General features: G+C 53.7%; 1 protein-coding gene across 2 annotated transcripts in view; it reads right to left on the bottom strand.

The window, feature by feature from the left end:
* Positions 1-7,434: 7,434 nt before the first annotated feature.
* The window catches only part of SLC8A2 (solute carrier family 8 member A2), a 43,189-nt gene continuing 32,417 nt past the window's right edge, over positions 7,435-18,206 (bottom strand). For both annotated transcript variants that reach the window (XM_055236659.2, XM_055236658.2), the window contains 4 exons: positions 15,414-15,538; positions 15,027-15,126; positions 9,622-9,900; positions 7,435-7,939 (listed from right to left, as the gene is read on the bottom strand). In XM_055236659.2, coding sequence (XP_055092634.1) covers positions 7,563-7,939; positions 9,622-9,900; positions 15,027-15,126; positions 15,414-15,538 — 881 coding nt within the window. In that variant the 3' untranslated portion in view covers positions 7,435-7,562. The remainder of the gene's footprint in view (positions 7,940-9,621; positions 9,901-15,026; positions 15,127-15,413; positions 15,539-18,206) is intronic.

The following is an 18,206-nucleotide window of genomic DNA, read 5'->3' as shown; positions in this document are numbered from 1 at the left end:
AAGCAATCATACCATTAGCCACGGCTCAACGGTGGCGGGAAGGACCCGGCCTGGCCCGGGCGGGGGGTGGGGCACAGGCTGCGGCTCCCACCGAGACCCCTTTCTCCCCCTTTTCCTTCCCTTTCTATCTCTCCTCGCCCTCTCCATCTTTTTTGTTGGAATCTGCTTTCCTCTGCCAGTTTCTCGCTGTGCCTCTGGTTCCGGTCTCCGGTCCGTCCTCCTCCTCATCCTCCTTTTCCTCAACCTCTCTCCTTCTCTCCTTCTCTCTCTGTCTCTCTCACTGAGTCTCTTTCCATCTCTGGCTCTGTCTCTCTCTGTCCCTGTCTCTCTGTCTCTCCATCTCTCTGTCTCTCTCCATCTCTCTGTCTCTCCCTCTGTCTCTCCATCTCTCTGTCTCTCTCCATCTCTCTGTCTCTCCCTCTGTCTCTCCATTTCTCTCTGTCTCTCTCTCTCTGTCTCTCCATCTCTCTGTGTCTCTCCATCTCTCTCGGTCTCTCCCTCTCTCTGTCTCTCCATCTCTGTCTCTCCCTCTCTCTCCATTTCTCTGTCTCTCCCTCTCCATCTCTCTCTGTCTCTCCCTCTCTCTCCATCTGTCTCTGTCTCTCGCTCTTGCTGTCTCCATTTCTCTCTGTCTCACCATCTCTCTGTCTCTCCATTTCTCTCTGTCTCTCTCTCTCTGTCTCTCCATCTCTCTGTGTCTCTCCATCTCTCTCGGTCTCTCCCTCTGTCTCTGTGTGTCTCTCTCCCCGTCTCTCCATGTCCCTCTGTCTGCCACGGGCTCTGTCGGCCGGCCCAGCCGTGCCTTTTTAATCTCTGGTCTCTGAGAGTACCCTCAGCGTTGGCCTCACTGGCTTTGTGTGCTGGGAACGGGGTGAGAGCCTTGCCCTGGCGCCCTGGGACCCCCGCCCCCCCCTGCTCCCCACCTCGCTCCCCTCCCTGGCGCTGTGTTCTGAGTCTCTAGGCTACCTCCGTCTGCATCTTCTCTGCATCCTGTCTGTATCTCTGTCTCTGCTGCCTCTCCGGCCCCTGTGTTTTGTTCTTGGCTCTCTGCTCCCTCTCCAACTTCCCCTCCTCTTTTTGTGCCCCTTCTCCACCCCCTCCACCGTCGGTGTTCCCCCTCTACTGACCCCACCCACCCCTTTCAATCCACCACCCATGACATTCCCTTCCCTGCACTTCCCAGGGAGAGAATTGCAGGGAGCAGGCAGGGAACGGGAGGCAAATGTGGCGAGGAGAGAGGGAGGAGGTACCTTGGGAGGCACTGAAGCCTGGAGCCCCATCCCTCTTTCCCTTGGCCATGTGTGCCTGGAAGTCCTCCCTAGTGTCTGATTTCAGTCCTCAGGGAGAGGCAGAACGTGGAGGAGGTGCCAGGCACCAGCCCTTCCCGATTCCCTGGGAGAGGCCGAGGAGGGAGCTGGGGGCATCAGGCCAGGAGAGAGGGCAACCTGGGCACAGTCAGTGCTGTGCTGGTGGCCACGCATTGCCTTACTGGAAGAGGGAGGTAGTGAGACCCCTGTTCTGGGAAGTAATCATAGCAGAGGCTGTCTCTGACCCACTCATACCACCTAGGACCCAACAGCATCTCTCACACTAGCACCTGCGACCCTTCCCTGAATGCTTTCCAGACCAGCGTGGGAAGCGCTGGAAGTCAGCACCCCTAAAGGAGTCCTGGGCCACCATCAGATAGGAGTTAGTGGATACAGAACCCCAAGTCTTCAGGTGGGGCAACTCCAGAGTTCCCTGAGAGGTCCCCAGAAGGATGGAGACCTCACTGTCCACAGGGTGACCTGCTCATTCAACACTGCCTTATTTATTTATTTATTTATTTATTTATTTACTTATGATGGAGTCCCGCTCTGTCACCCAGGCTGGAGTGCAGTGGTGTGATCTCGGCTCACTGCAGACTCTGCCTCCTGGGTTCAAGTGATCCTCCTGCCTCAGCCTCCCGAGTAGTTGGGATTATAGACGCCTGTCACCGTGCCTGGCTAATTTTTGTATTTTCAGTAGACACGGAGTTTCACCACGTTGGCCAGGCTGGTCTTGAACTCCTGACCTCAGGTGATCTGCCCACCTTGGCCTCCCAAAGTGCTGGGATTACAGGCATGAGCCACCGTGCCCAGCCTTCAACACCATCTTTAATGGTTTTCTTTCCCATCTCCCTCCAGTGCCTCCCGGGATCACCTCGCAAATAAACTATTTCCCTCCCATCCTTGCTATGGGCTGGCTTCTATTGGTGCTCAGCCTAAGATGGTGGCCAGCGGGGACATGATGGATGGGCAGACAGGAAGCAAAGGGAAAAGAGGGACCTCTTGTGGTGGTGAATCATATGTGTCCACGTGGCTAGGCTGTGCTGCCCTCAAGTTCAGGCATCAGCCTAGATGTTGCTGTGAAGGGGTGTGTGTGTGTGTGTGTGTGTGTGTGTGTGTTTGAGACAGGGTCTTGCTCTGTTGCCCGGGCTGGAGTGCGGTGGTGCAATCTTGGCGCACTGCAACCTCTGCCTCTTGGGTTCAAGCAATTCTCCCACCTCAGCCTCCTGAATATCTGGGACTACAGGTATGAGCTACCACGCCTAGCCATTGTAAAGGCATTTTAAAAATGAGATTAACAGCCGGGCGTGGTGGCTCACTTTGGGAGGCCAAGGTGGGTGGATCACAAGGTCAGGAGTTCGAGACCATCCCGGCTAATGTGGTGAAACCCGGTCTCTACTAAAAATACAAAAAATTAGCCGGGCGTGGTGGTGGGCGCCCGCAGTCCCAGCTACTCGGGAGGCTGAGCCAGGAGAATGGCGTGAACCCAGGAGGCAGAGCCTGCAGTGAGCCGAGATCACGCCACTGCACACCAGCCTGGGCGACAGAGCAAGACTCCGTCTCAAAAAAAAAAAAATGAGATTAACATTTAATATCGGTTGACTTTAAGTGAAGCAGATTGTGTGGGTGGGCCTTATCCAATCAGTTGAAGGCCTTAAGACTGAGGTCCCTCCAGGAAGAAGGAGTTCTGCCTCCAGATGACTTTTGGGTTTTGCTTGGGTTTTGTTCATTTGTTTGTTTTTTGAGACAGGGTCTAACTCTGTCACCTAGGCTGCAGTGCAGTGGCATGATTGTGACTCACTGCAGCCTCAACCTTCTGGGCTCAAGTGATCCTCCCAGCCCAGGCTCTGGAGCAGCTAGGACTACAGGTGTGCACCACGATGCCTAGATAATTTTTATTTTTAGTGGAGATGGGGTCTCACTGTGTTGCCCAGGCTGGTCTCAAACTTCTGGGCTCAAACAATCCTCCCGCCTTGGCCTCCCAAAGTGCTGGGATAACAGGCATGACCCACCACACCCAGCCTGTGAGGCTAATATACATTCAATCCTCACGACAACCCTGTGACATAGGTACTGTTAGCATCATTGTCACTCATTTTCCAGATGAGGGAACTGAGGCACAGAGAAGGTCAGCCGCTACACTATGCTGCCTCCCAGGACAATGTCAATCACTCCCAAGCTGACCCCATGGAGCTCTTTGCATCCAGGTGAGAACCATGACCTTCGGGGTGAGGTGACGGGACAGGTGTGAAAGTCCTCATGTTTTCCAAGCCCCAGGCTCTCAATGTGTCCCTCTTTGAAGCTGAGACCTTACTCATCTTCCTGCGTCCAGACTCTACACCCCCTTTCTTTGTTTGCATTTGTTAAGATGAAGGTGTCCCAGACCTGGCACGATGGTTCACACCTGTAATCCCAGCAGTTTGGGAGGCCGAGGTGGGTGGATCACCCGAGGTAAGGAGTTCAAAGGAGTTCGAGAACAGCCTGGGCAACGTGGTAAAACTCGTCTCTACTAAAAATACAATTGGCCAGGTGTGGTGGCGGGCGCCTGTAATCCCAGCTACTTGGGAGGCTGAGGCAGGAGAATCGTTTGAACCCGGGAGGTGGAGGTTGCAGTGAGCCGAGATTGTGCCATCGCACTCCAGCCTAGGCAAAAGGAGCGAAACTCCATCTAAAAAAAAAAAAAGTTGAAGGTGTCCCTTGTCCCATTCTACATTGTGGACCTCGTCCTGTCCCATCTTTGCCCTTCTCCCTGTGAAACTTTGGGCATGTTGCTTCACCTCTCTGAGCCTTAGTTTCCTCTTCCGTGGAATGGGGTGATGTATAGAACTGGCGATGGGTTTAAGGAAATCATGCTTGGCGGGGGTCCCCATCACTGCCAGCTGCTGTTAGCACAGGCCTCCCTTGCTCTCCTGTGCACCTGTAGTCAGTGCCCTACTGCTCCTCCAGCAACCTCCCCTCCTCACATCGGGACTCTCCAAAGAGTGATCTACATGCCCTGACACAGTTTCCCCACCTCCCACTGCAGATCAGTGCACCTTCTGCCACTACACCTTCCACAAACCTGTTCTCATCAAGGCCTAAAGCCAAAGGTCGATTTTTTTTTTTTTTTTTTTGGTAGGGGGAAGACAGGGTCTTTCTCTGTCACTCAGGCTGGAGAGCAGTGGTGCAGTCATAGCTCACGGCAGCCTCGACCTCCTGGGCTCAAGCGATCCTCTTGCCTCAGCCTCCTGAGTATCTGGGACTACAGGCACATGCCACCACGCTTGGCTAACTTTTAAAGTTTCTGGAGACATGGGGACTCGCTATGTTGTCCAGGCTGGTCTTGAATTCCTAGGCTCAAGTGACCCTCCCGCTTTGGCTTCCCAAAGTGCTGGGATTACAGGCGTGAGCCACCATGCCGTGGGCCTATTGTCTTACCTTGGACTTCAGGTTGGGTGCGGCTGGTGGGAGGAAGTGGCAGGAGACTAGCAGGTGGGAGCAGAATGAGGTCGAGGTGCTTACTCTTCCGGCGCCCTGCCATCCCTAGTGCAGATTGGCGATGCCTGTACTCTTCTCTACAGACCCAGGTAGCCAGATCTCTGCAGCCTCGGGTGCCTCTGCTCACCCCTTCTAGCCCAGGTATGGCAACTGCTCCCTCTGCTGCTAGCCCTGGGGTACTACACCTTCCGTCGTTTTCCCCAAACCTGCCCACTCCTCAGTAGCCCTTTCACCCAACTCTCCCTGGCTACTCCGTTTGAATGAACATACCACCTCTCTTCTGCCCAGATGCACTCCCTGAACTCCCTCACCCAGCCCCATCCATTCTCTCTCTCAACCACTCCCTTCTCACCATCGCCCTCCCACCCTCCTACTCCCCTCTCCTCTCCTCTGCTGTCCCTGTCCCTGCTCCAGCCTTGTCCCTGGTCTCCCAGCCCCCCAGTAGCCAGGAGGAACGTCTGATAAAATAAATCAGGTGATATCAACCGCCTGCCTCCTTCCCCCACTCAAATCCCTTCCAAAGCTCCCCTTTACTCTTAGGATAAATTCCAAGCTCCCTAGAGTGGTTGATAAAGTCTCTCATGATTTCTCCTCAAGTTCACTCTCCACGCACCCCATACCTCGTTCATGATAACCATTTCCAGGGCTCTGAAAAAGCCATTATCTCACAACTCTGCACACCTTTACACAGGCTGTGTCCTTTGGCACAACACACACCCACACCCACACACACCCCTCCTCCTGTAGGATCTGAGAAAATTACTTGCTTTATTTAGGAAACCCCATCAACCCCAGCTCTTTGGCTCAGGCAAATGAACGTCTCTTTTGTGTTCCCAGGATGCCCCATAAAGAGAAACAGTGTGTGACTCATGCATGGGGGCGTGGCTAGTGGAAGCCCCTGATTGAAGCAGGAAGGCGTGGCTGAAGCACGACTGATGAGTGGGGGTGTGATTAGTAGAAGAGCTAGGCTGATAAATGGGGGCGTGGTTAGTGGAAACCCGTAATTGGCGGATGCGGGCGTAGCAAGTGGAGGAGCTTGGCTGATGAATGGGGACGTGGCTAGTGGAAACCCACGACTGACGAATGGGGGCGTGGAGAGTGGAGGGGCGTGGAGAGTGGAAGCCCATGACTGATGGATGGGGGTGTGGCTAGTGGACGAGCTAGGCTGACGGATGGGGGCGTGGCTAGTGGAAGAGCTTGGCGGCTGGACCCGGGCGCTGCTGCTATATGTGGGTGTGTCCCGCAGACTACCGCGGGCCGCAAAAACCCAGATTACTTGGTTTAACAGTTGCCCAAATCTCAGAGACCTTATTAGCCCCCTCCTCCTGAATCCCAGCTTCCCACGGGACTGTTTTTCAGGCAGAATTTCAAAGTTTTATGGCAACTTTTACAGAAATCACAGAAAAGAGAGACAGCGACTGATGATGAGCTGGGGGAGAGAAGGGTAGTGGGTAACGGGTCTGGGATGTTGGGGCTGAGCACAACAGGACGATAGAATGCTGAAAACCTGTAGGAAGCAGAAAGTTATGGGGGTAGTTGGGTCATCCTAGGGGCCCAAGGAGTGGGTGGCAGTGCCCAAATGTGTCCTTTGGGCAGGAAACATCAACAGTAAGAAAATGCAGATGGCCTACCAACAGATGGAAGGCCTCCAAAGTTAAAAATGCCCACCCAGATCCCTTGGCCCAGTCCCATCCCCCCACCCACCCCCACCCCCCATCAGGCAGAGATGTGGCAGCATTTGCTGGCTTGTAGCATTGGTCCTCTGGGACCCTCGGTCTCCTCTTCGAGGGTCCTGCCCGGATTGGCTGGCACTGAGGGCGAAATGAACCTTCCAGATTGTCAGGGGAGATCAGCTGGACTCGCTTTGATTCCCGGCCTCCTCCCCAAAGCTGGTTCTCATGGCTGAGGGAGTCTGCTGCCCTCTCAAAAGTTGTCTGTCACCCCCTTTTCCCAAGACATGCACCCTCCCGCGTCCCCCCTCCCCCAAACACACTATATACACACACAAGCCCCTCCCTCCAAGGCGTGGCTGGGCTCTCAGAGGTAGTGGAGGGCGAGTGGGAGCGCTGGAATGTCTGAAGTTGCAGGTTCAAAATGTGCCTCCTCCAGCTAAGCTCTGGGACTGAAACCCCAAACTTCTCCCCTCCCGTCTCCGAGCCTGGAGAATGAGTGTCCTCCCAAGAACCCGAGTGGAGGGATTGGAAAGGTGTGCGGCCTCCTCGCGCACACACCCACCCGCTCCTCCCCGCCGGGGCTGAGCGGATCTCCCTGAGGGCTGGGGGGAAGGGCTGGGATCTGAGACGGCCTCTGACAGCCTCCTTCGAGGGTCCCCCAGGGCGGGTAGGTTCTGAGGCTCTGGGGCATGGGGTGAAGTGGGGGGGGTCACTAGGGGAAGGGAGACTTTGGGGGCAAAGCCAGGCTGGGTGACCAGGGAGTGAGACCTTAAACTCCCCAGGATGGTTACTGGGGGTGGTTCCCTGGGGAGGAGACTGGGGTGGAAATTTCCCCAGGGGTATAGACGGTCACCAACAGGATGGGCTGGAGTTGGGGTCACCGCAGGGGAGGAACAGGGGAGGCTCCCGAGAGGAAGAGGGAAGGCTGAGCTACTGGGGACACAGAACAGAGGCAATCAAAGCCCGGGGAGGGGGCGGAGAAGGGAGGCCGAGTCCCAGGATAGGAGGCCGAGTCTGGGGGGAAAAGGAGACCAGGGTCCAAGAGCAGGTGCAGCCGAGTCCCTAGCCCCGGGCGGGCGGTGGGGACGAGTCTCTGCGCAAGGCCCTAGAAGCCCCGGATGTGGCAGTACGCCTCCAGGCTGGCGAAGAGGATGTACAGGAGCCAGAGGCCCAGGAAGAGCGCGGTGGTAGCGAGCTTGGGTCCGCGCGGGCCGCCCAGCTCGCCGCCGATGTGCGGCCGGCGCCGGTACAGCAGCACGGCAATGCCCACGAAGGCGAAGACGGTGAAGAGCGTGACGGAGAAGGCCAGCGTGCCAGTGCGCACCTCGAAGGGGCGGCCCTGCACCGCCCAGTACACGGCGGCCACCGACCAGGCGACGCCCAGGCCCAGGAACACGTTCACCGCGTTGGAGCCGGTCACGTTGCCGATGGACGCGTCGGCGCACTGGTCCTGCAGCGCCGCCACCTTGCTGGCGAACGTGTCTGCGGGGCAGAGACATACGGGTCGGAGGGGCTTTGCGCCGCCACCCACAGGGGCGGGCATCCGCCTGCCCCCTCCCAGCCTTTCCCCGTCGCCTGCTTTCTGCGGGCAGTGTGGGCTCAAGGCCCCTGACCCCCACCCAAGAGGCAAAGTCCATCACCACCTCTAGGCCTGCTCGCCACTGGAACCGCTGCCGGCTTTCTATGGGATCCGCCGCCTGCTTTCTGCGGGATTCATTCTCTTCTATGGGACTCACTGCCTGATTTTTTTTTTTTCCTCGGAGACGGAGTTTTGATCTGTCACCCAGGCTGGAGTGCAGTGGCGCGATCTCGGCTCACTGCAACTTCCGCCTCTCGGGTTCCAGCGATTCTCCTGCTGGAGCCTCTGAGTAGCTGGGATTACAGGCGCCCACCACGCCCTGCTAAGTTTTTGTGTTTTTAGTAGAGACGGGGTTTCACCATGTTGGCCAGGCTGGTCTCAAACTCCTGATCTCAGGTGATTCACTCGCCTCGGTCTCCCAAAGTGCTGGGATTACAGGCGTGAGCCACCACGCCCGGCTATATTTTTTGTTTGTTTGTTTTGTTTTGAGACAGGGTCTTGCTCTGTTACCCAGGCTGGACTACAGTGGTGCGATCATGGCTCACCGCAGCCTCATCTTCCCCAGCTCAGATGATCCTTCCACCTCAGCCTCCCGAGCAGCTGGGATCACAGGCATGCGCCACTACGTCCAGCTAATTTTTGTATATTTTGTAGAGATGGGGTTTCACCATGTTGCCCAGGCTGGTCTCAAACTTCTGGGCCCAAGCAATCCTACCCCCGCCTTGGCCCCCCGCCGTGGCCTCCCAAAGTGCTGGCGTGAGCCACCGGGCCCCACATGCCCCCTCATCAAACTTTGAGGTTTGGCTGGGCATGGTGGCTCACGCCTGTAATCCCAGCACTTTGGGAGGCCGAGGCGGGCAGATCACGAGGTCAGGAGTTCGAGACTAGCCTGGCCAATATGGTGAAACCCCATCTCTACTAAAAATGTAAAAATTAGCTGGGTGTGGTGGCACGTGCCTGTAATCTCAGCTACTCTGGAGGCTGAGACAGAAGAATCGCTTGAACCTGGGAGGCAGAGGTTGCAGTGAGCCGAGATCACAAGATCACTGCACTCCAGCCTGGGCGACAGAGCAAGACTCTGTCCCCCCACCAAAAAAAAAAAAAAAACCCCAAAAAACAACTTTGAGGTTCACTGGCCTGGTTTCTGTCATGTCCCCCAACATAGTTCCATGGACTCTTCTGTCTGGTTTCTTGCGGGATGGGGCATCAACAGCTTGTTTCTATGGAAGCCACTGATTGGCTTCTCTGACATCCGTACTGTCTTCCTAGGAACCCCTCTCCCCACAGCTGTCTCTTCCCCACCCTGCCACCTTCTCTCTATGAAATCCATTGTCTGGTTTCTAGCATTTCCTGCTACCTTAGTTTTATGGGACCTTCCACCTGGGTGCTTCTGGGGAGGATTCAATTCACATCTTGCATCTAGGGGACCTGCTGCCCAGCTTCTATTAGGCCCCCCTTCGTATTTCTCTCAGACCCACCACATGGGCGCTGTGTGACTCCACCCACCTCATTTCGGCAGGATCCTGTGTTGCCCCTGCCTGGCTCATCTGAGATCCTACCCCACCAAATTCTCCCAGGGTGTTACCAGGGATGGAGGTGCCCAGGGCCACGAAGACAACAGCATTGACAGAGTCCTTGAGGCCAACGGTGCAGCCGAAGTGGGAGGCGAGGTCCCCAATGAGGGCGGTGAGCAGGCCGATGACCAGGATGGAGACGCCAAAGCAGGCCCAGCCGTGGCAGTACTCGGTGGGGGGCACACAGGCAAAGAGCACCTTCCAGAACACCGTCAGGAAGTGCATCACGTAGTCAAAGCACGACGGCAGCCGCTCCTCCCGGGACCCGTCCTCCTCCTCTTCCTCGTCCCCTGTGGGCACACGACCCAGCTGGGGCATACACTCGGACTTCCTTCCTTGCCTACAGAGGCCCCATTTTGTCTAACTTCCTGACAGCAAGTCCCACTGAATGAACTTCTTTCCCAGAATCCCTTGCACCTAAATGTGGCCAAGTCAACTGCTAAAAACAGTTACTTTCCCAGAATCCCTTGAAGCTAGGAGCATGAATGGGCCCAGGTGAAAAATATTTACTTTCCCAGAATCCTTTGGATCTAAATATGGCTAAGTCAGCAGCTAAAAACAGTTATTTCCCCAGAATCCCTTGGAGCTAGGAGCATGACTGAGTCCAGGTAAAAAAATATTTACTTTCCCAGAATCCCTTGCACCTAAGTGTGGCCATGTCAGCAGCTAAAAACAGTTACTTTCCCTGCATCCTTTGAAGCTAGGAGTGTGAATGGGCCCAGGTGACAAATATTTACTTTCCCAGAATCCCTTGCATCTGTTACCATGTCAGCAGCTGAAAACAGTTACTTTCCCATAATCCCTTGAAACTAGGAGTGTGAATGGGCCCAGGTGACAAATATTTACTTTCCCAGAATCCCTTGCATCTGTTACCATGTCAGCAGCTGAAAACAGTTACTTTCCCATAATCCCTTGAAGCTAGGAGTGTGAATGGGCCCAGGTGACAAATATTTACTTTCCCAGAATCGCTTGCACCTAAATGTGGCCAAGTCAGCAGCTAAAACCCATTACTTTCCCAGAATCCCTTGAAGCTAGGAGTATGAATGGGCCCAGCTGAAAAATATATACTTTCCCGGAACTGTTTGCACCTAAATGTGGCCAAGTCAACGCTAAAAACAGTTACTTTCCCAGAATCCCTTGAAGCTAGAGGAGGCCACATCTGCCCAGCTAAAAATATCCAGTTCTCCAGGACCCTTTGCTGCCAGGGACAGCCATACCCCTAGCTAAAATTACTCATTTTCCCAGAAGCCTTCACAGCTACTGAAAGCCAGTCCACAGCTAGAAGTATTCACTTCCTCAGATTCACTGCAGCTAACCAGAGCCACAGTCTCCACTAAATGTACTCACTTTCCCAGAATCCCTTGCAGCTAGACGGCTATATACCCAGCCAAAATTAATCACTTTCCTAGAATCCCTTGAGGCTAGCAACAGCTATGGCCTCAGATAAAAATACAGTATTCACTTTCCCAGAATCCCTTGTGGTTGGCAGTTGCCATGTCCCTGGCTAAATACTTGTTTTGCCAGAATTCCTCCTGTGAGTGACTATCTGACCCAGTCTGCCAATGAGATATAAACAGAGGGTTTCTGGAAAGCCCTGGCTTTCCTGATATGGGGCATTGGGTTACGGATGTATTTTCTGAGCTTTGTAAAGGATGCCTCATGCTTAGAGCTGTATCACCTATTGTGACCTAATTTGACCAGCTTTTGACCTGCAGTAACTTTTTTTTTTTTGAGACAGAGTCTCCCTCCGTTACCGAGGCAGTAGTGTGACCTCAGCTTACTGTAACCTCTGCCTCCTGAGTTCAAGTGATTCTCATGCCTCAGTCTACTGAGTAGCTGGAATCACAGGTGTGCACCACCCCACCTGGCTGATTTTTTTGTATTTTTACTAGAGATGGGATTTCGCCATGTTGGCCAGGCTCGTCTTAAACTCCTGGCCTCCCAAAGTTTTGGGATTACAGGTGTCAGCCACCGTGCCCAGCAGACCTGCAGTGGCTTTTATAACCTGAAAGCCCTAAGGCAGTGTTTTGTTTACCTCACCCTAAGCTGATTAGTATAAAGCAATGAATGAGAATCAATGACCACACTTGTGTGTGGCACGCATTACATCTGGAAAGATGCTGATGAGAACGAACGTAGTTCCTGACCAGTCACTGCTGAACGCATCCCTAACTGATGTATGACACAGCGGAGGTCAGAGCAGGGAGGCCACGCTCTTTGGGAGGTAGGCGGCTGCTATTACTGCATCACTACATCCGCTGAGGCTTCTGCCTGCCCTGCTTCAAATCCTTCCTTGGTTCTGTACTACCTTCAAACCCAGGCCCACATGCCTAGGCTTGGCATTCTGTGGACTCTGGCCTCAGCTGACTTCCCCAGCTGCTCCCCTCTACAGGGAGGCTCGTGGTTATGCCTGTCACTCTGAAGTCACCTCTCTGGTGTCCAACCCTGGATCCACTGTGTGATCCTGAATCAGTGTCCTCACCTCTCTGGGCTTCTGGGTGCCTATCTGTGATAAATAATTGGACCTGCTTCATGGGAAACTTGTGATGACAGAATGAGTTGGTTCACGTAAAGTGCTGTCAACGGTCTCGGACACCTCCAGCGTTATTACTATTGTTTCGACTGTTATTACTGAAGGCCTTTTTTGGTGCCTGGGGGAAATTCAAAGATGCTCCATGCCAAGTCCAGCCTTCAAGGAGCTTACAGTAGGAAGGGAGGTAAAGGAAGTACAAAAGCACCTCTGTGTGCAAGATGGGACCCGACTCATCCCCTAAGGGAATGAGGACTACCCTTCTCCCTCACCCCTCCAGCAGCTCTGTGCTTGCACAGCAAGGAACCAAAAGGCACGTACTGGACAAAGTGCAAAGTGACCAAGCTCTGATCCAGACACTGAGGATACATTAATTAAAATGAGTTCACACAGGAAATAAATTTCCAACCATGCCTGGTACTCAAGACATGATAGGTTCAGCTGGGCACAGTAGCTCACACCTGTAATCCAGCAATTTGGAAGGCCGAGGTGGGCAGATCACTTGAGGTCAGGAGTTCAAGACCAGCTCGGCCAACATGGTGAAACCCCCATCTCTACTAAAAATACAAAACTTAGCCAGACAAGGTGGTGGGTGCCTGTAATCCCAGCTACTCAGGAGGCTGAGGCAGGAGGATCGCTTGAACCCAGGAGGAGGAGGCTGAGGAGGCTGCAGTGAGCCGAGATCACACCACTGCACTCCAGCCTGGACGACAGACTGAGACTACATATCTCAAAAAAACAAACAAAAAAAGACATGATAGGGTCACCGTTGTCATAATCAGGATTATTATTACTGTTATTATTATGTTGTTATTCTTCCTCCATCCCGATCTAATCACCTGATCTAACCACCTGGTTTCTATAAACCCACAGCCCGAAAGAGCCCCTTGCCGTCTCCCCATTGTTCGTGGAATGAACCTCAAAGGAGCCTCTGCAGGGCCCGTCTCCTGCTAGTTTTTTTTTTTTTTTTTTTTTTAGGCAGAGTTTCGCTTTGTTGCCCAGGTTGGAGTGCAGTGGTGCTATCTCGGCTCACCACAACCTCTGCCTCCCAGGTTCAAGTGATTCTCCTGCCTCAGCCTCCTGAGTACCTAGGATTACAGGCGCAGGCCACCATGCCCGGCTAATTTTGTATTTTTAGTAGAGACGGGGTTTCTCCATGTTGGTCAGGCTGGTCTGGAACTCCTGACCTAGTGATCTGCCCACCTCAGCCTCCCAAAGTGCTGGGATTACAGGCGTGAGCCACCGCGCCCGGCCTCTCCTGCTAGTTTCTACAGCCTCTACCCACACCCTCTGCACTTTCCTCCCACAAGTTTTCTCTAGCCCCAGGGGCTTCCCCCATTCAAAACCCTCCATGGCTCCCCAGTGTGTTCAAAATGCCACCCAAGCTCCCTACTGTGGTCCTCAAGGAGCAGTGTGGAAATGTGCCAATTTCCAGCCTCATCCTGGTACCTCTTCCTCCCGCCCAACACCAGGCACCCGCCCAAAAAATGTGCCGTAATCTCGCACACTCCAGGGCTTCTGTGCTTGGCTCTCCCTCTGCCTGAAACACTCTCCCTGTCTTCTTCCTCCTCCTGGCTGACATCTTTTCCTATTTGAAGACTCAGCTGGGAAGCCAGCCCCTCCAGGAAGCCCTCCCTGACTTTCAGGCTGGGTTAGGAACCGCATCAGGGTTTTCCTCCAGGTCTCCCATCCCAGCCCTGCCTACTCTGGGTTGTCTGTCTCTTGTGACATGTCTGTCTCCTGCACTGGACTGTAAGCTCCATGAGGACAGGGCCAGAAATCACTTCTGTGTCCCTGGCAATGTCTCACACAGGGTCGGGTCCAGAAGATCCCTCAGAAGTATGTCAGAAGAATGTGGCTTCAGAGGGAGATGCCACTTTGTTTCTACTGGGCAAACAGTCTGGTGTTTCTAGGCCTGCTGCCTGGTATTTTCCTATCCCCTAAGCCTGGTTTCTTTGGATCCCGCTCACCCAGTTTCTTTGCAACCACAATTCCACGTATACCTTCAGTCCCCAAGAGCTGGGGCCTTAACCCTGATGTTATGTAAGAGATTGAAGCCCTGAGCTATGATCTCGGGCCTTTTCTGGACTCCCTGTGGGACTTCAGGCCACTCCCTCCTCTGTCTCTGAGTCTCAGTCTCCCCAATCCATATCACAAAGGGCCAGTGTTGGCTTCCAAGACCGTCCATGGGTCCAAGTGTCGTAGTGTCTCTAGCCACAAGGGGGCAGTGTGGGCCTGTCTGAGGCCAAGGAAGGGGGTGACCCGCGCAGGTGGGAAAGAGCTGGGTGCCCTGGTGACTGTCTCCAGGGCAACGGAGGAACCCAGGCTCTGTCTGGGGTGGCCACGCCATTTAATCTGTTCCCACCCTCCTGATGCCTGACGCTGGGAGAAAGCCCAGGCTGGGAACCCTCCCTGTTCAGCCCAGAGCCAAACATAAACCCTCCCAGCCTCCTCCCAGCAGCTCCAGCCACCGCCTCTCCCTTCTCTGCCCTTTCTGTGTCCTAGTCTACCTGCCTCTCCCTCTCCCCGGCCCATTTCAGTTTGCACTGTTCATTCTGTCTCATGTCTTCTCCATGTCTCTCTGATTCTCCCTGTATATTTCTGTGTGTCTGTCTCTCCTGCTTGTATTTTTTTTAGAGACAGGGTCTTGCTCTGTTGCCCAGGCTGGAGTGCAGAGGCACTATCATGGCTCATTGCAGCCTCAAACTCCTGGCCTCAAGCAATCCTCCCGCCTCACCCTCCCAAAGCGCTGGGATTCCAGGTGTGAGCCACCACGCCTGGCCTGTTTCTTTATCTTTGTGCCTGTCTCTCCATTCATTTCTCCCCCTTTCCCTGTGTCTCTGTCTCTCCATCTTTCTCTCTTCTCTCTCCTCCCTCCCCACTTACCTGCGCTCACCGTAATTGCCTCTAAAAACTGCTCCCTCCATGAATGGGTCCCAATTACCAAGGCCAAGTTCGTTTTCTTGATGAGTTTATCCACCGTGTTCTGGGGACGAGAGGATGGGGGAGAGGTCACTGCCCCTGAGTGAACCAGGGAAGCTCCATGTGGGGTCCTGGGTTGGGGGCTCACAGCCTGTGCCCAGGGGTCCTCAACTTTCCACACCCCAGTTCTGAAGGCAAGCAAGGAAAAGGGAGGCGTGTGCTGTCCGTGGTCCTGACGTGGGACCCTCCTTTGGTCTGATCTTAGGAAGCTTGTGGCTCCCCGCTTTCCGGACCCTCCCCAAGGAAATGACCCAGGCTGGACTCCAGGAAGGTGAGGACCTGGAAAATCACCTTAAAATCATACGACTCCTCGATGATGACCTCCAGCCGGCAGTTTTCCCCAAGAACTGGCTTGCCCATCTCTGCTATCCTCCGAGCCTCCTCCTCCTCGGCTGTTAGCTTCCTGTCCCCATCCCCTGCAGCATGAGGGATGGGGGTTAGACTCCTGGGAGACCTACCTAACTGGGCCTGCGATGCCTTTACTACCTGTCCCCATAGTTAGAGAAAGCCTATCTGTTCTCCTCTGGGAAGATCCTTGGTGACTCCTCCCAGCCTTCCACCTGACCACCGTCTCCTTCAACCCTGAGGTCCAGCTCCCGAGGGTTGATTCATGACCTTTAGTTGGTGGGCTCTGGGGTTCGTATGGTGGAGGCTGTGAGACCTCAGGCAATGCCTGAGCCTCTCTGTGCCTTAGTTTTCATATCTGTTAAACGGGCACAATAATTAGTACCTACCTCATGGGGTGGTTGTGAGACTTAAATGAGTTAATTCGTGTGAAGTGCTTAGAACAGTGCCTGGCACACAATAAATATTCAGTGCATGTTATTATCTTTATTATTATCACCGACATTATCATCATCGTTGCCACCCTTACAGGGGAGGCCCGGTCTCTACATCCAATTTCTGGAAACATCCTAGAGTGTGGCTGGGGTGGTGAGGAAAGGGGAGGATACCTGATTTTGGCACAAATCTTGGTACCAGACCCACTTATATCCTGGTCCTGAGCTCGCTTCTCTCCCCAAAGTATGCTGACCCCTGACTCCAAGCCCAGCAGCAGCCCAGCCCTAATTCTGGTCCCTAACTCTGAGCTGGACTCTCACTGTGGCCCCAAATGGAAGCCTGTCATCAACACTGACTCCAAACCCCAACCCTCAGCCCTGGGTCTGACCTCAGCACAACCCTAGCCCTAAACCCTAATCCCGACTCTAACATTCACCATAACCTGGAGCATCAATAACCCCAAGCCAAATCCCAAACTCTATCTCCAGATCTAACTCCAGTCCTACACCTGACCTCAAACCTCAGTCCCAACTCCCACCTCTGACACCATCACTCATGAGGAGCTTGACCACATGGCAGAAGCTGAAGTGTGTTCACCTGAACCTGTTTCCTCTCCTTCCTGGGCAAAGAGCTGAACTACATTTCCCAGCCTCCCTTGCAGCTGGGCGTGGCCATGGCCTGAGTTATGGACACTAGAATGTGGGCAGAAGTGATGGTCAGTCCCTCCAGGCTTAGCCCCCGAAAACCTCCCATGTGAGCCTCCAAACTTTCTTGCCCTGTTCACCAGCAGCAAACCCAGCAACAATGCCAAAGCTCCCTGGCACAGTGGAGTCACAAGATGGAATGGCCACATGGCAGAAGAAAGCCACCCACCAACTAGGAACACTCTCGTAAAACTTTGCCTGAGAGGCCAGGTACAGTGGCTCATGTCTGTAATCCCAGCACTTTGGGAGGCCAAGGCAGGTGGATCACCAGAGGTCAGGAGTTCGAGACCAGCCTGGCCAACATGGTGAAACCCCATCTCTACTAAAAAATACAAAAAAATTATCTAGGTGTGGTGGCAGGTGCCTGTAATCCCAGCTACTCGGGAGGCTGAGGCAGGAGAAGCTCTTGAACCCGGGGGGCGGAGGTTGCCGTGAGCTGAGATCGCGCCATTGCACTCTAGCTTGGGCAACAAGAGCGAAACTCCATCTCACAAAAACAAACAAAAAACAACTTTGCCTGAGCAAGAAATAACTTTTTTTCTCTCTCCTTCCTTCCTTCCTTCCTTCCTTCCTTCCTTCCTTCCTTCCTTCCTTCTTTCCCTCTCTCTCTCTCTCTCTTTCTTACTTTTCTGAGATGGAGTCTGGCTCTGTCACCCAGGCTGGAGTGCAGTGGCGTGATCTCGACTCACTGCAACCTCCACTTTCCAGGATCAAGCGATTCTCCTGCCTCAGGCTCCCGAGTAGGTGGGATCACAGGTGCCCATCACCATACCCGGCTAATTCTTGTATTTTTAGTAGAGACAGGGTTTCGCCATGTTGGTTAGGCTGGTCTTGAACTCCTGACCTCAAGTGATCTGCCCTCCTGGGCCTCTCAAAGTGCTGAGATTACAGGCATGAGGCATTGTGCCCAGCCAGGAAATAACTTTTATTGTGTTAAGCCCCTGGGATTTGTGGGTCAGTTTGTTATAGCAGCTTGTATTGCTTCCTCCAACTAATACAATCTTTAATCTAACCCTAATCCTAACCTCGGATCCCAATTCTGATCTTGACTCCAAACTGACTTTGTCCATCTCCAAGCCCTAACTCTTACTCCAATCTCTGACCTTGGCCCCAATTCTAACCTAAATTCCTCAAGCTCTATTACTCACCTCAAAGTCCAACTTTAGCTTTGACCTAAATCTGACTCTAATTCTAATCTGATCCCACCAGCAGGAAAGAACCTCCACTGTGACTCTCACCTTAACACAGTCCTAACCCCAATCTCCAATCCAAACCCCACCTCACTCCTAATCAACCCCAAACTGGATTCTCTCTGACCCCACTCTCACAAACCCAGATCTGATTGTATGACTTACAACCGTGATTATAGACATAATCTTTTCTTTTTCTTTTGAGATGGAGTCTTGCTCTGTTGCCCAGGCTGGAGTGCAGTGGCACAATCTTGGCTCATTGCACCCTCTGCCTCCCGGGTTCAAGCGCTTCTCCTGCCTCAGCCTCCCAAGCAGCTGGGATTCCAGACGCCTGTCATCACGCTCAGCTAATTTTTTTTTTTTTTTATTTGAGGCAGAGTTTCACTCTTGTTCCCCAGCCTGGAGTGCAA

Source organism: Symphalangus syndactylus, chromosome 13 (genome assembly GCF_028878055.3).
Source record: "Symphalangus syndactylus isolate Jambi chromosome 13, NHGRI_mSymSyn1-v2.1_pri, whole genome shotgun sequence".
NCBI classification, from domain to species: domain Eukaryota; kingdom Metazoa; phylum Chordata; class Mammalia; order Primates; family Hylobatidae; genus Symphalangus; species Symphalangus syndactylus.
Note: the sequence above shows the minus strand (reverse complement) of the source record. Positions and strands in the feature narration are given on the sequence as shown.